The sequence below is a fragment of the Macaca thibetana genome, chromosome 11 (assembly GCF_024542745.1).
Source record: "Macaca thibetana thibetana isolate TM-01 chromosome 11, ASM2454274v1, whole genome shotgun sequence".
In the NCBI taxonomy this organism is placed as follows: domain Eukaryota; kingdom Metazoa; phylum Chordata; class Mammalia; order Primates; family Cercopithecidae; genus Macaca; species Macaca thibetana.
Genome location: NC_065588.1, coordinates 52,583,892 through 52,599,905, shown reverse-complemented (window position 1 = coordinate 52,599,905; position 16,014 = coordinate 52,583,892). Strand labels below are relative to the sequence as shown.

The window sequence follows — 16,014 nt, the reverse complement described above, 5'->3', positions numbered from 1 at the left end:
GGGGGCGAAAGTTTCAGTGAACCGATATCGCACCACTGCACTCTAGCTAGCCTGGGTGACAGAGACTTGGTCTCAAAAAACAAAAAATAGACTTGTGATTCCTTTCTGAAGATGGAAGCTGGAGGAGTATCTTTTGCAGTCCTCCTGAGTGATCAGTGCATCTTTTTTTTTTTTTTTTTTTGAGATGGAGTCTTGCTCTGTCACCCAGGCAGGAGTACAGTGGCATGATCTTGGCTCACTGCAACCTCTGCCTCCTGGGTTCAAGCAATTGTACTTTCTCAGCCTCCGATTAGCTGAGATTACAGGCGTGCACCACCACACCCAGCTAATTTTTATATTTTTAGTAGAGACAGGGTTTCACCATGTTGGCCAGACTGGTCTTGAACCTCTGACCTCAGGTGATCGGCCTACCTTGGCCTCCCAAAAGTGCTGGGATTACAGGCATGAGCCACTGCATCCGGCCGTGATCAGTGACTGTTCACGTGACGAGACTGTTGGAAAATGACAGGTAGAATTATTAAGGAAATGTCTGTGACTATGAAGGAGGTCAAAGTATGAAATCTGGAGATTACTCTGCTCAGGCTTTTAAGTGGCCTGACCTTGTAGTGCCAAACCGACTTCCAGTATCACCATTGTGAAACACACACATTAAATGGCTTTAGTTCTCTGACCTGGTTCTGGGGAGAGAGGAGCCTTTGTCCTATTTGTGTTAGTTTTCTCTGAATGCAAGTTGTTCCTTCTGCATTGGAAGTGTCTGTAGCACAGGGTTTTTTCCTACTGGTTATTAGTGTATTGTGTTTGCTCCATCAGCTAAGCCAGTCCTGATCTTTTGTTGATGAAGGATGAAGTCCCTGTTAAAATCAGGAGCTTCTTCCCCAAGGTTTTTTGTTTTGTTTACTAAATTCTTTTTAGTAGTATTATTTTGAGACGGAGTCTTGCTCCGTCACCCAAGCTGGAGTGCAGTGGTGCGATCTCAGCTCACTGCAACCTCCGCCTCCCGGGTCCAAGCAATTCTCCTGCCTCAGCCTCCCGAGTAGCTGGGACTACAGGCGTGTGCCACCACGCCTGGCTAATTTTTATATTTTTAGTAGAGACAGGGTTTTGCCATGTTGGCCAAGCTGGTCTTGAACTCCTGACATCAGGTGATCCACCTGCCTTGGCCTCCTAAAGTGCTGGGATTACAGGTGAGAGCTGCGTCCAGCCTGTTTTCTAATTTTTAAAATTATTTTTTGTAGAGATGGAGTCTTGCTTTTTAATTCAGAAATGCTGGGATTGTAGGCATGAGCCACTGTGCCCAGCCTCCCCCGAGGTTTTAACGTTGGTTATGTGGATATGTGGTAGGACATATCCTGGCTATGCAGCAGGACAGACAGACTCTGGATGTGCCTAGGATGGAGAATCAAAGAAAATTTGGCTGCTTGACTGTAGGGTGAGGGTGCTAGATATGGGACTGTGATGATAATAGGCTAAGGAGTAAGAGGAAAATAACCTATATTGAGTAAGTGGGATTGTTTTGTTTTTTGAGACACAGTCTCCTCTGTTGCCCAGGCTGGAGTACGGTAGCACAATCTCAGCTCACTGCAGCTTCAGTCTCCTGGATTCAAGCGATTCTTTTGCCTCAGCCTCCTGTTTGAAATGCTTGTTCTCTGGTGCTGTAAAGAAACAACACTTGAACATAAATTTACTCAGCAAGGCCTTTTTTTCTTTTGAGATGGAGTCTCGCTCTGTCACCCAGGCTGGAGCGCAGTGGCGCCAACTTTGCTCACTGAAAGCTCCATCTCCCGGGTTCACACCATTCTCCTGCCTCAGCCTCCGAGTAGCTGGGACTACAGGCGCTCACCATGACACCCGGCTTTTTGTTGTTGTTGTTTGTTTGTTTGTTTTTCTTTTTAGTAGAGACAGGGTTTCACCATGTTAGCCAGGATGGTCTCGATCTCCTGACCTCATGATTCGCCCGCCTCGGCCTCCCAAAGTGCTGGGATTACAGGCGTGAGCCACCGCACCTGGCCATCAAGGCCATTTTTATACTTTCTGCAGAAAGGGTACATGCCAGCAGTTTTGCCACGAGAGTACACCGAACAAAGGAGATAAGGTCATTTATAACCTGGCGCATCCACCCTATTGCTGTGTCCAGTTTCCATTGTCTGGAATGGGACCTCACATTTTGTATTTGTCCCGATTGGCTAGCAACTTAGAACTTCTTTTTTTTTTTTTTTTTGAGACAGAGTATCGCTCTGTCGCCCAGGCTGGAGTGCAGTGGAGCGATCTCCGCTCACTGCAAGGTCCGCCGCCTCCCGAGTTCACGCCATTCTCCTGCCTCAGCCTTCCAATAAGCTGGGACTACAGGCGCCCACCACCACGCCCGGCTAATTTTTTTTTTTTTTTTTTTGAGATGGAGTCTCGCTCTGTCGCCCAGGCTGGAGTGCAGTGGCGCGATCTCGGCTCACTGCAAGCTCCACCTCCCGGGTTCACGCCATTCTCCTGCCTCAGCCTCCCGAGTAGCTGGGACTACAGGCGCCCACAACAGCACCCGGCTAATTTTTTTGTATTTTTAGTAGAGACGGGGTTTCACCGTGGTCTCGATCTCCTGACCTTGTGATCCGCCCGCCTCGGCCTCCCAAAGTGCTGGGATTACAGGCGTGAGCCACCGCGCCCGGCCCGGCTAATTTTTTTTTATTTTTTATTTTTTTTATTTTTTTTTTTTTTTTTTTTTTTTTTTTTTTGAGACGGAGTCTTGCTCTGTCTCCCGGGCTGGAGTGCAGTGGCCGGATCTCAGCTCACTGCAAGCTCCGCCTCCCGGGTTTACGCCATTCTCCTACCTCAGCCTCCCGAATAGCTGGGACCACAGGCGCCCGCCACCTCGCCCGGCTAGTTTTTTGTATTTTTTAGTAGAGACGGGGTTTCACCGTGTTCGCCAGGATGGTCTCGATCTCCTGACCTCGTGATCCGCCCGTCTCGGCCTCCCAAAGTGCTGGGATTACAGGCGTGAGCCACCGCGCCCGGCTATTTTTTTTTATTTTTAGTAGAGACGGGGTTTCACCGTGTTTGCCGGAATGGTCTCGATCTCCTGACCTCGTGATCCACCCGTCTCCGCCTCCCAAAGTGCTGGGATTACAGGCTTGAGCCACCGCGCCCGGCTTTTTTTTTTTTTTTTTTGAGATGGAGTCTTGCTCTGTCACCCAGGCTGGAGTGCAGCCGCACGATCTCGGCTCACTGCAAGCTCCATCTCCCGGGTTCACGCCATTCTCCTGCCTCAGCCTCCTGAGTAGCTGGGACTACAGGCGCCTACCACCACACCTGGCTAATTTTTTGTATTTTTTTTAATAGAGACGGGGTTTCACCGTGTTAGCCAGGATGGTCTTGATCTCCTGACCTCGTGATCCACCCGCCTCAGCCTCCCAAAGTGCTGGGATTACAGGCATGAGCCACCGCACCCGGCTGCAACAGAACTTTTGAAAAGAGGCAAAGGCAGAGGAGAACAAAGGAAGGTGTTAGTCACCACACCTGGCCTCTTTTAATTTTTATGTTTTTTCATCTTACCACATTTGAGGGCTACAGCCCACTTCTATCAATAATAGCAGATTCACTAGAGGAGTTCTTGTAAGGGTTGGCAACAAATGAGCTCTTAGTGATTGTGGGGGAAAAACCTCTTAGTGATTGTGATAACGCCACCTCCACACTATAGAGAATACTGACTGTCAGACATTGTGAGCCAGGCCCTTGTCTTTGGAAGTAACCCTCTCCAACTCTCCCCATGAAGGAGTTGACCTATTGAGTGAGATGACTGCCTGATTCACCTGAGAGCTGCTGTTCCAGTAAGGTGACTCTACAGGTGGCGTGCATCCAGAAACCAAAAGCCCAACTGTCACACCTCCAGGGTTGGGGGAGAAGCTGGGAGGTAGATGTTCAGGGATGATTCAGAGGTTTGTAATCTACCTGTCTCATCAGTGAATATAACCTGAATGTACTGTTCAGAGCCATTCAGCAGCTTTCTTTGGCAGCCACGCGGTAGAGGAAATGATATGTAGCCTTTGGTGTGACAGTCCTCAAGCACCTCCTGTCTAGAGTCATTTGCTCTGCTGGTGGGTTAGTTAAATTTATTTCTTCTCCCTGAGACTCCTCCCTTCTTGGTCAAGAAGCCCTTAAAAAGAAAACTGGTATCTTTTCCTTGATGGCTGTTTAAAAAAAAAAGAAAAGAAAAGAAAGAAAGAAAATTGGGACTTTATTTTGTATTTCACAGCTGGAAGGAATTATCCATTCACCTCTGCCTCAGGCTTGACTGCCTCTTTCCTGGGATCCCACTCCCAGGAAGTTCTGACACTTGATGGTAGGTAATAGGCCAATGCATTTCTAAGAAACAAATATTTACTGAATTCAGCTATGAAAGGCACTGTTCTAGATGCTTTTATGAGTATTATTTTATTTAGTTAACTACTCTGAAATTGGCTTTTATTGTTACCGTTTTAGAAATGTAAAAACTGAGACTTAAAAATTAGGTTACATAGCCAAGATAACACAGTGGGAAAGTGGCAGAAAGTTAATTTAGGACTTGGTCCTTGGTAACCCCATATCTAAACTGTTTGGATTCAGTAGGTCTGAGGCCCAAGAAATGTTAATACTTCTGGCGAGGAGGTCACATTTTAAGTAACAAGATTTGACTACTTTTGCATATATGTCCTTATTGGAGCCTGAGAATCAGACTCTGAGTTAAGTAGTTTAAGTGTTATCTTAATTATGGAAATGGGAAGATAAATAGTAGTTAATTGTTTTGCTTTGGTTGTCTTAGTTAATTAGTAATGGAGCTAGGACTTAGAACCCAGATTTCCTTTCCTAACTCCAAATCAAGTGCTCTGTACTCTATCTACATCATTAGATGAAGCTGTCCTAAGTTGAATTTTTTCTACTCTACCCTTTTGAGCAATCTTACCAATGAATTGCTGCCTTTAAAATTCCTGTGATATCTTTGTTTTTCTTAAGCTTCAGGTTTAGCAAAAAACATGACTGAACCTGACACCGAAGAGTGCTAGAAAGTGGCTATCGTAGGCCGGGTGCGGTGACTCACGTCTGTAATCCCAGCAGTTAGGGAGGCCGGGGCGGGCGGATCATGAGGTCAGGAGATCGAGACCATCCTGGCTAACACAGTGAAACCCCATCTCTACTAAAAATACAAAAAAAATTAGCTGGGCATGGTGGCATGCGCCTGTAGTCCCAGCTGCTTGGGAGGCTAAGGCAGGAGAATGGTGTGAACCTGGAAAGTGGAGCTTGCTGTAAGTGGAGATTGCGCCACTGCACTCCAGCCTGGGTGACAGAGCGAGATTCCGTCTCAAAAAAATTAGAATCCCAGCACTTTGGGAGGCCAAGACGGGCGGATCACAAGGTCAGGAGATCGAGACCATCCTGGCTAACCCAGTGAAACCCTGTCTCTACTAAAAAATACAAAAAAAAAAAAACTAGCCGGGCGAGGTGGCGGGCGCCTGTAGTCCCAGCTACTCAGGAGGCTGAGGCAGGAGAATGGCGTAAATCCGGGAGGCGGAGCTTGCAGTGAGCTGAGATCCTGCCACTGCACTCCAGCCTGGGCCACAGAGCGAGACTCCATCTCAAAAAAAAAAAAATTAGAAAAAGAAAGTGGCTATCATATTTATTATGTAACAAACACATAGCACTTGGGCTGTGCCAGACACAGTTTTAAATGCTTTGTAAATATTGACACACTTAATCTTCATAACAATCCTTTGAAGCAGGCATTATTATTGTTTCCCCTTATACAGATGCAGAAACTGAGGCACAGAAAGGTTAAATGATTTGGCTAGAGTTAGCCAGTAAGTCGTAGAGAAGTGTAGTAGAAATGATTTTTACTAGATGTGGGGGTTTTACCATGTTGGCCAGGCTGGTCTCAAACTGACCTCAAGTGATCCGCCCACCCTCCAATTACAACATAAACTACTGCGCCTGGCCAACCATTATAGAAACTTCAAGATGGTTTAGAAATGGAAAAATTATGGAGAGACTTCAACTTCTTTCATATGATGTTCCCTGTAGACTCTTTAAAAATAGAAAGTCTGAGCTGGGCGTGGTGGCTCACGCCTGTAATTCCAGCACTTTGAGAGGCCGAGGTGGATGGATCACGAGGTCAGAAGTTCAAGACCGGTCTGGCCAACATAGTGAAACTCCATCTCTACTAAAAATACAAAAAATTAGCCGGGTGTGTTGGTGTGCACCTGTAATCTTAGCTACTCAGGGGGCTGAGGCAGGAGAATCGCATGAACCCAGGAGACAGAGGTTGCAGTGAGCCAAGATCGTGCCATTGCACTCCAGCCTGGGTTGCAGTGTGAGACTCCTTCTCAAAAACAAACAAACAAAAAACAGAAAATCTGCCGGGCACTGTGGCTCATTCCTGTATTCCCAGCACTTTAGGAGGCTGAGGCAAGTAGATCATTTGAGGTCAGGAGTTTGAGACCAGCCTGGCCAACATGGTGAAAACCTGTCTCTACTAAAAAACTATAAAAATTAGCTGGGCATGGTGGCGGGTGCCTGTAATCCTGGCTACTCGAGAGGCTGAGGCAGGAGAATCGCTTGAACCTGGGAGGCGGAGGTTGCAGGGAGCTGAGATCAAGCCACTGCACTGAGCCTGGGCAACAGAGCAAGATGCTGTCTCAAAACAAAACAGAAAGTCAGCTGGTTGCAGCAGCTCATGCCTGTAATCTCAGCACTAAGGGAGACTGAGGTAGTAGGAGGATCGTTTGAGCCCAGGAGTTCGAAACCAGCCGGGACAATATAGCAAGACCCCTGTCTCTATTAAAAAAAAGTTTAAAATATATAATTTTTAAAAAATCACCACAGCAAACAACCACCCACAATTAAAAGGTCTCCTGCTGGGCTGATGTAGTCTCTGGGACAAGGGGCCTCTATAATAGAGAATCTGTGGGACTTTAAACTGTGGAATAGCTTAAACAAGGTTAACACTGTAGAACAATAGTTTGAAGTTATTAGCATGTTTTCTTTGCCCACTTTTTTTGTGAAAGAAAGGAAAAGAAAAAAAGAAAGAGAGAGAGAAAGAAAGAACGAGCAAAGTTACATCTTCAGTGCTGGGTAAAGCTTCCTATTTGCCCATGTAGGGTGTAGGGGCTGTGAAGGGCTGTTTGTGCTGCCTATTTCTTGCTCAAATGATCCTCAATAAGAAAGAGGAGACTCTTTAGGAAGTTAAGAAAAGGAGTTAAGGACAGCCCTGGTAACTAGTTGAGGTGTTCCTCCTTTGCTTTAGGAACATACTGGCTTGGTCTGTGCTCTCTGAATTTCCTTTGGATTGATTCTTTTAAAAGTAATCTTTGGGTGGCTCAAGCCTGTAATCTCAGCACTTTGGGAGGCCGAGACGGGTGGATCACGAGGTCAGGAGATCGAGACCATCCTGGCTAACACGGTGAAACCCCGTCTCTACTAAAAAATACAAAAAACTAGCCGGGCGAGGTGGCAGGCGCCTGTTGTTCCAGCTACTCGGGAGGCTGAGGCAGGAGAATGGTGTGAACCTGGGAGGCGGAGCTTGCAGTGAGCTGAGATCCAGCCACTGCACTCCAGCCTGGGAGACAGAGTGAGACTCTGTCTCAAAAAAAAAAAAAAAAAAAGTAATCTTTTCTGGCGGGGTGCAGTGTTGCATACCTGTAATCCCAGCATTTGGGAGGCTGAGAATGGAGGATCACTTGAGCCCAGGACCACTGGAGACCAGCCTGGGCAACATAGCAAGACCCTATTTCTACAAATTTTTTTTTTTTTTTTTTTTTTTTTTTTTTTGAGACGGAGTCTCGCTCTGTCGCCCAGGCTGGAGTGCAGTGGCCGGATCTCAGCTCACTGCAAGCTCCGCCTCCCAGGTTCACGCCATTCTCCTGGCTCAGCCTCCCGAGTAGCTGGGACTACAGGCGCCCACCACCTCGCCCGGCTAGTTTTTTTTTGTATTTTTAGTAGAGACGGGGTTTCACCGTGTTAGCCAGGATGGTCTCGATCTCCTGACCTCGTGATCCACCCATCTCGGCCTCCCAAAGTGCTGGGATTACAGGCTTGAGCCACCGCGCCCGGCCAAATTTTTTTTTTTTTTTTTTTTTTAATTAGCTGGGCTTGGTGATGTGCGCCTGTAGTCCCAGCTACTCAGGAGGCTGAGGTGGGAGTATCACTTGAGCCCAGGAATTCAAGGCTACAGTGAACTGTGAACATGCCACTATATTCCAGCCTAGGGGAAAGAGTGACCTTTCTGAAGGGCCTCTTTTCAGTCCTCCTCTCCGCCCCAGCAGAAATAGGGGAACTAAATTTTAAAAATTCTAAAAATCTGGGAGGCCGAGGTAGGCATATCACCAGATGTCAGGAGTTTGAGACCAGCCTAGACAACATGATGAAACTCTGTCCCTACTAAAAATACAAAAATTAGCCAAGCATGGTGGCGCGTGCCTATAATTCCAGCTACTCAGGAAGCTGAGGCACGAGAATCACTTGAACTCAGGAGCCAGAGTTTGCAGTGAGCCGAGATCACACCACTGCACTCCAGTGTGGGTGACAGAGTGAGACTCCATCTCAAAAAAAAAAAAAATTCTAAAAAGCCTTCAACCCTATAGAACTCTCACCCCAGGCAGGTAGCAATTTTCTACACAGAGAGCAGTGCAGTAGTTACTAGAAAAGGTATCTCTGGCCTTTTGACAAAGGATGACAGGTGCAGCCTTGCTCCAGGATTAGTTTATTTCTGTGTGTAATCTTCTAAGTTTGCAAAGCACTTTTATGTCCACTGTAATTTAATTATCATGGGACTATTCTGTAAGGTGTGTGGTATTAGAACCATTTTATAGAGCAGAAAACTTAGGCTTGATATGATTATCTCAATTTGTTTTCAAAATCTACTACAGAAAAATTAATTTCCTTGCCTCAGGCCGTATTCCTAGTTAGTAACCTAATTGGTCATCTTATTTCAAAGTTGGTGTATGGCCTAGTGCGGTGGCTTATGCCAGTAATCCCAGCACTTTGAGAGGCCGAGGCAGGCGGATCACCTGAGGTCAGGAGTTTGAGACCAGCCTGGCCAACATGGTGAAACCCTATCTCTACTAAAAATACAAAAAAAATTTAGCCGGGCGTGGTGGTGCATGCCTGTAATCCCAGCTACTAGGGAGGCTAAGGCAGGAGAATCGCTTGAACCCAGAAGGCAGAGGTTGCGGTGAGCTGAGATCATGCCATTGTACTCCAGTCTGGGCAACAAGAGTGTCTCTCTCTTTTTTTTTTTTTTTTTGACAGAGTCTTGCTCATTTGCCCAGGCTGGAGTGCAATGGCGCAATCTTGGCTCACTGCAACCTCTGCCTCCCAGATTTAAGCCATTCTCCCACCTCAGCTTCCTGAGTAGCTGGGATTACAGGTGCCCGCCCATACCACAGCTGGCTAATTTTTGTATTTTTAGTAGAGACAGGTTTCACCATGTTGGCAAGGCTGGTCTTGAACTCCTGACCTCAGGTGATCCACCCACCTCAGCGTCCCAAAGTGCTGGGATTATAGGCATGAGCCACCGCACCCAGCCAAACTAATTATTTTCTTTTGACACTCTTAGAAACTTTGTAAGTTTCCATTTCTGCTAATGAGTAGTCTTCTGTCAGCTTCTTTGTAGATAATCTTCGTGCTTTTTCCAGGAGGGTCAGAAGTACCGTTGTGAACGGCTGCCCTCTGCCTGTGGTCTTTCCCAGACTAGAGAGGTTGAAGTGCTGCCAAAAGACCAGGTGCAGGAGAGATCTTAACAGCAGTGTTAAGTAATTGCTCAGTCTCTTCGTTCGTTTTCCTTGGAGTCACTCAAAAATATTGACAACTGCTCTGCTCTGGAACCCAGATGATGGGAAAGAGACTGTCTTCAAGGAATGCTAGTGAAGCTATAGATGAAAAAAAGCAGTGTTAAACCTCCTGCTGTCTCCATAGTGGTAACTCCTTCCAAACTGTTCGGGGCCTTTTACAGCTTCTTGTGTCAAACTGCCCTAAGAGGCTAAGATGAAGAGAGAGGTTGAGTCACTGTAACTCCTTCTTGTTAATACAAAGGAGGGAGGGGTAACAGTTATGTAAGGTTTTCTTTTTTGCTTTGCAGAATGCATCTTGTCTTGTTCTTGCAGCCCGGCATGCCAGTGCTTCCTCTACGGTAAGGTTTGGAAAAGAAGACTTAAGAATAAGAATCACTGGGGCCAGCCTGACCTTGGGGCAGAGGATTTGGCAACCACCTGGCCTGTTATTATCCTGAGTATTTCCTGGGAGTGTTTATTATTATTGTTATTGTTATAGCTGCTATTATTATTATACTACTATTTAAGAAATAATTTACTGAATGGTATAGTGAGATGGGAATATCAATACATTTGCCTAATTCTTTTAAATATTTTAATAGTGTAAAATATACATAACATAAAATTTACCATTTTAATCATTTTTAAGTATATGGTTCAGTGGCAGTAAATATGTTAACATTATTGTGCAACCATCCATCTCCAGAACTTTTATCTGCCCAAACTGAGAAACTGTCCCATTAAACATTAACTGTTCATTCCTTCCTCCACCTGCCTACTATTTTACCCGCATTTATGCAGAGTAGTTGGCCAGACTTCCCTGGCAGATAAAGTCAGCTCTAAAAAGCAAATTCTTCACACACCTACTTTGTAGGAAATCTAATAAACTTTTAGACCATTGCTTAGCCCTTCTATTTTTCTTTTTAGAATTTGAAAGACATATTGGCTGACCTGATACCTAAGGAGCAGGCCAGAATTAAGACCTTCAGGCAGCAGCATGGCAAGACGGTGGTGGGCCAAATCACTGTGGACATGGTAAGGGTTGTGTGACTTTGGCTAGGAAAAGTAGCTCTGTAATGTGCTTCAACAAAAGTACCATTCTCCCCACTGACTATTCAAAAGCATTCTGTCCCACAGGCCCTGTAGGACAGCTTTAGGATGACTTTTCCCTATCCTTCAGACTCTGAGCAGCTCAGGTGATAGTTTCTCAACAGTTTTTAGCTTATTGGTCTCCATCCCCTTCTCCTAGAATAGAACTCATTGTGTTTGCTTTGATTGGTTGGAATTTGAGGGTAGGGTATGTTGGGGAGTGGTTGAGTGGGCAGGAGGAAAAAAGTGAAATACAATAAGAAAAGGAATCAAACACAGACAGAAGTATTACAGATAGTGACTGGGCGCGATGGCTCATGCCTATTATCTCAGCATTTTGGGAGGCTGCAGATGGAGAATCACTTGAGGCGGGGAGTTAACCAGCTCGATCAACAAAGGGAGATACCATCTTTATGAAAGAAAAATTTTTAAAATTAGCGAGAGATGGTGGGATGCCCCTGTAGTCCCAGCTACTGGGAAGGCAGAGGCAGGAGGATTGCTTGGGCCCAAGAGTCCAGGGCTGCAGTGAGCCATGATTATGCCACTGTACTATATAGCCTGGGCAACAGAGGGAGACCCTATCTCCAAAACAAAAAAAAAAGAAAGATAGTGATTTCTCAACTTAAAAAATTTCATTTCCAGGCCTGGTGCAGTGGCTCATGCCTGTAATCCCAGCACTTTAGGAGGCCGAGGAGGGCAGCTCACCTGAGGTCAGGAGTTCGAGAGCAGCCTGGCCAACATGGTGAAACTCTGTCTCTACTAAAAATATAAAAATTAGCTGGGCGTAGTGGCGGGCAACTGTAATCCCAACTACTCAGGAGCCTGAGGCAGGAAAATCACTTAAACCCAGGATGCAGAGGTTGTAGTGAGCCGAGATTGCGCCATTGCACTCCAGCCTGGGCAACAGAGTGAGACTCCATCTGGGAAAAAAAAAAAAAAGATCAGCTTGGGCAATATGGCTGGCAAAACCCCATTTCTTTGTGTTTTTTTTTTTTTTATATTTTTTATTTTTTTTGAGACGGAATCTCACTGTGTCACCAGGCTGGAGTGCAGTGGCATGATCTTAGCTCACTACAACCTCTGCCTTCCGGGTTCAAGTGATTCTCCTGCCTCAGCCTCCCGAGTAGCTGGGATTACAGGCACGCGCCACAAACGCCCAGCTGATTGTTGTATCTTTAGTAGAGATGGGGTTTCACCATGTTGGCCAAGATGGTCTCCATATCCTGACCTCATGATCTGCCCACCTCAGCCTCCCAAAGTGCCAGGATTACAGGCGTGAGCCACTGTGACTGGCCTAAACTCCGTTTCTTTAAAAAATAATAATAATAAATACAAAAAATTAGCCGGACATGGTGGCACGTTCCTGTAATCCCAGCTACTCAGGAGGCTGAAGTGGGTGGATCACCTGAGCCTGCAAGTCAAGGCTGCAATAAGCTGTGATTGCGCCACTGCACTCCAGCCTGAGTGACAGTGAGACTCTGTGAGAGGCTCTAGTGATCCTCCCTCCTCCTCAGCCTCCCAAAGTGCTGGGATTACAAGCATGAGCCCCACTGCAGCTGGCCACAAAGTTTCTTTTTTTTTTCTCTCTCTTTTTTTTTTTTTTTTTTTTTTTTTTTTGAGATGGAGTTTTGCTGTTGTCACCCAGGCTGAAATGCAATGGTGTGATCTTGGCTTACTGCAACTTCTGCCTCCTGGGTTCAAGCGATTCTCCTGCCTCAGCCTCCCAAGTAGCTGGGATTACAGGCACATACCACCATGCCTGCTAATTTTTTATTTTTAGTGGAGACATGGTTTCACCATGTTGGCCAGGCTAATCTCAAACTCTTGACCTCAGGTGATCCACCTGCCTCAGCTTCCTAAAGTGCTGGGATTACAGGTGTCAGCCACTGTGCCTGGCCACAAAGTTTAATTCTTTAGTAAGCTGACTCCTCAGACATCTCTCACCAAATGAAGTCTTACAAGTCAAAGAATAAATTTTCTCTCCCAGATCCCATGAAGTTCTAACAAGTTCTAGCCTGAATCATTCTGATTGCTAGCCACAGCCTCTTTTTTTCTTTTTTTTTTTTTTCCTTTTTTCTTCATCCTCTAGATGTACGGTGGCATGAGAGGCATGAAGGGATTGGTCTATGAAACATCCGTTCTTGATCCTGATGAGGTAAGACATTTTCATATCAATTACTAATAATCATTGCGTTTGTGCAAATATGCAAACCGTGGATTGGACCAATAAGGGTAAGCACAAAACAGAGCACCTAGCTTCATATATTGGAAGGTAGAGAAGACATATGTATGGAATAATTGAAGAACAAGTTTACTTTTTAAATATATCAACTAATAAAAATAAAAGTACAAAACCAGAGGTAAGTTATGTGAAGATTTAAGCTTTAAAAGTTCTGTTCTGGGCCGGGCGCGGGGGCTCACGCCTGTAATCCCAGCACTTTGAGGGGCTGAGGTGGGCAGATCACGTGGTCAGGAGGTCAAGACCGTCCTGGCTAACATGGTGAAACCCTGTCTCTACTAAAAATACAAAAAATTAGCCAGGCGTGGTGGCAGGCGCCTGTAGTCCCAGCTACTCAGGAGGCTGAGGCAGGAGAATGGCGTGAACCCAGGAGGTGGGATTTGCAGTGAGCCGAGATCGCGCCACTGCACTCCAGCCTGGGTAACAGTGCGAGACTCCACCTCGGGGAAAAAAAAAAAATTCTGGGCTAGGCATGGTGGCTTGCCCCTGTAATCCTAACACTTTGGGAGGCCAAGGTGGAGAACTGCTTGAGGTCAGAAGATTGGGACCAGTCTGAGCAACATAGCAAGACTCCATGTCTACAAAAAAGTTCTGCTCTAACTTGTCGTAAGGCCTGATGAGTAAGACCAGTCAGTTGTGTGACTTCTATAAACTTGAGTTGTAATTCTCTTCTCTCAAGGGCATCCGTTTCCGAGGCTTTAGTATCCCTGAATGCCAGAAACTGCTACCCAAGGCTAAGGGTGGGGAAGAACCCCTGCCTGAGGGCTTATTTTGGCTGCTGGTAACTGGACAGATCCCAACAGAGGAACAGGTAAAGCAGAAAGTTGTTATTAGCTCTTCTCATTCCCCTTCTTTGCCTTTCTCTAATCTCAGACACTTAATGCTGATCCAACATTTATAGAGATGCGTAGTGAGGGGAAGAAATCAGAGCAGAGTTCTGCTATGTAAATGGATTGGATTCAACTGTCCTGGGTTTTTTTTACTCAGATGTTGCTGTCCTTTTTTATTTTTCTCCTTCCTGGTCCTTTCTGGTGTTCTGAGCACTCTCTTTTTCCACAGGTATCTTGGCTCTCAAAAGAGTGGGCAAAGAGGGCAGCTCTGCCTTCCCATGTGGTCACCATGCTGGACAACTTTCCCACCAATCTACACCCCATGTCTCAGCTCAGTGCAGCCGTTACAGCCCTCAACAGTGAAAGTAACTTTGCCCGAGCATATGCAGAGGGTATCAGCCGAACCAAGTACTGGGAGGTAGGAAGTTTGGGTGGGGTGATCCGTGTGTGATGGGGAGTCAAAGGACTTGAGTGTGAAGGGAAGGAAAAAAAATATAGAATCTTCAGAAAAATTACCTCTGAGTTAATCAGAAACTAACTTAACGAATTTTCACTGGAGGCTTGTTTTTTGTCAGTTGTTGGAATTACAAAGCTGAGTAGAGTATGGTTTCTATCACCAAGACTGTTTGTTTGGTTAGTCTGACATATGTGTAAAAAAAGAAATTATTAAAATTCCATAGTCGGCCGGGCACAGTGGCTCATGCCTATAATCCCATTTTGGGAGGCCAAGGCGGGCGGATCACAAGGTCAGGAGTTCAAGGCCAGTTTGGCCAATATGATGAAACCCCATCTCTACTAAAAATACAAAAATTAGCCGGGCGCGGTGGCTCAAGCCTGTAATCCCAGCACTGTGGGAGGCCGAGACGGGCGGATCACGAGGTCAGGAGATCGAGACCATCCTGGCTAACACGGTGAAACCCCGTCTCTACTAAAAATACAAAAAACTAGCCGGGCGAGGTGGCGGGCGCCTGTAGTCCCAGCTACTCCGGAGGCTGAGGCAGGAGAATGGCGCAAACCCGGGAGGCGGAGCTTGCAGTGAGCTGAGATCCGGCCACTGCACTCCAGCCCGGGCTACAGAGCAAGACTCCGTCTCAAAAAAAAAAAAAAAAAAAAAAAAAAATACAAAAATTAGCGGGGCGTGATGGCGGCTGCCTGTAATCCCAGCTACTCAGGAGGCTGAGGCAGAAGAATCACTTGAACCCGGGAGGTAGAGGTTTCAGTGAGCCGAGATTGCACCACTGCACTTCAGCCTAGGTGACAGAGTGAGACTCCATCTAAAAAAAAATTCCATAGTCTTGCTGTAACAGAGGTATGTACACAGGGCTGTTGAAACAGAAAAGAGACCTAGGTAGGTGGCTCACACCTATAATCTCAGTGACTCACGAGGCTGAGTTGGGAGGATTGCTTAAGGCCAGGGGTTTGAGATCAGCCTGGGCAACATAGCAAGATCCCATCTGTACATAAAAAAGGAAAAAACAAGAAAAGAAAAGGATGTGACTTAACTGCAGGGTCCCTGAGGAAGGTTTCACAGAGCAGTCTCAACACTAGCGCCAGAGGGTCACTTTCCTTCCCCATCTTCTTCAAATACGGAAAACTTTGAGAAATCTTACAAGTTGGGAGAACAGCAATTACTTCCAACTCTGGAGTCTAGGAGGACTAATGCCAATCGGTCATGTTCTCGGCTAGCCAACCTAAGATATACATGAGGGGTGGTAGAGTGGTTAGTATCCCTGGAATAGGCTCCAGATCCAGAAACAAATGAGCTTTATTCTCTGAAAATGAAGTGTCAATAGTTTAAAACTCTGGTTGGGGTATGGAAAGATTGTTTCTTATCCCACTGCATAGTACATAATTCCTTCCATCCTCTTCTAGGAGCCCACAAACTCAGAAACACTGGGTAAAAGTACAATTGATCTGGCTAGGTTTACAGGAGGATGCACCATTTTCTTTTGCTTCTTATTTGGAGATAGGTAGTATAGGAACAGAAAATTTTCTTTTTACAAAGCAGGTACATTAAATGCTTTTTGGCCAGGAGGTGCCAGCCACCAAGATGGCCCTAAAGAGTTCACTG

The 16,014-nt window shown here is 46.0% G+C and overlaps 1 protein-coding gene across 2 annotated transcripts in view; it reads left to right on the top strand.

The window, feature by feature from the left end:
• CS (citrate synthase) overlaps positions 1-16,014 on the top strand; it is a 31,276-nt gene that overhangs the window by 5,781 nt on the left and 9,481 nt on the right. The window contains exons 1-6 of one of the 2 annotated variants that reach the window (XM_050749165.1): positions 3,423-4,327; positions 10,094-10,144; positions 10,713-10,820; positions 12,964-13,029; positions 13,793-13,924; positions 14,173-14,361. In XM_050749165.1, coding sequence (XP_050605122.1) covers positions 4,325-4,327; positions 10,094-10,144; positions 10,713-10,820; positions 12,964-13,029; positions 13,793-13,924; positions 14,173-14,361 — 549 coding nt within the window. In that variant the 5' untranslated portion in view covers positions 3,423-4,324. Of the gene's footprint in view, positions 1-3,422; positions 4,328-10,093; positions 10,145-10,712; positions 10,821-12,963; positions 13,030-13,792; positions 13,925-14,172; positions 14,362-16,014 lie in introns of those variants that run through there. The other variant, XM_050749164.1, reaches the window with a different exon arrangement.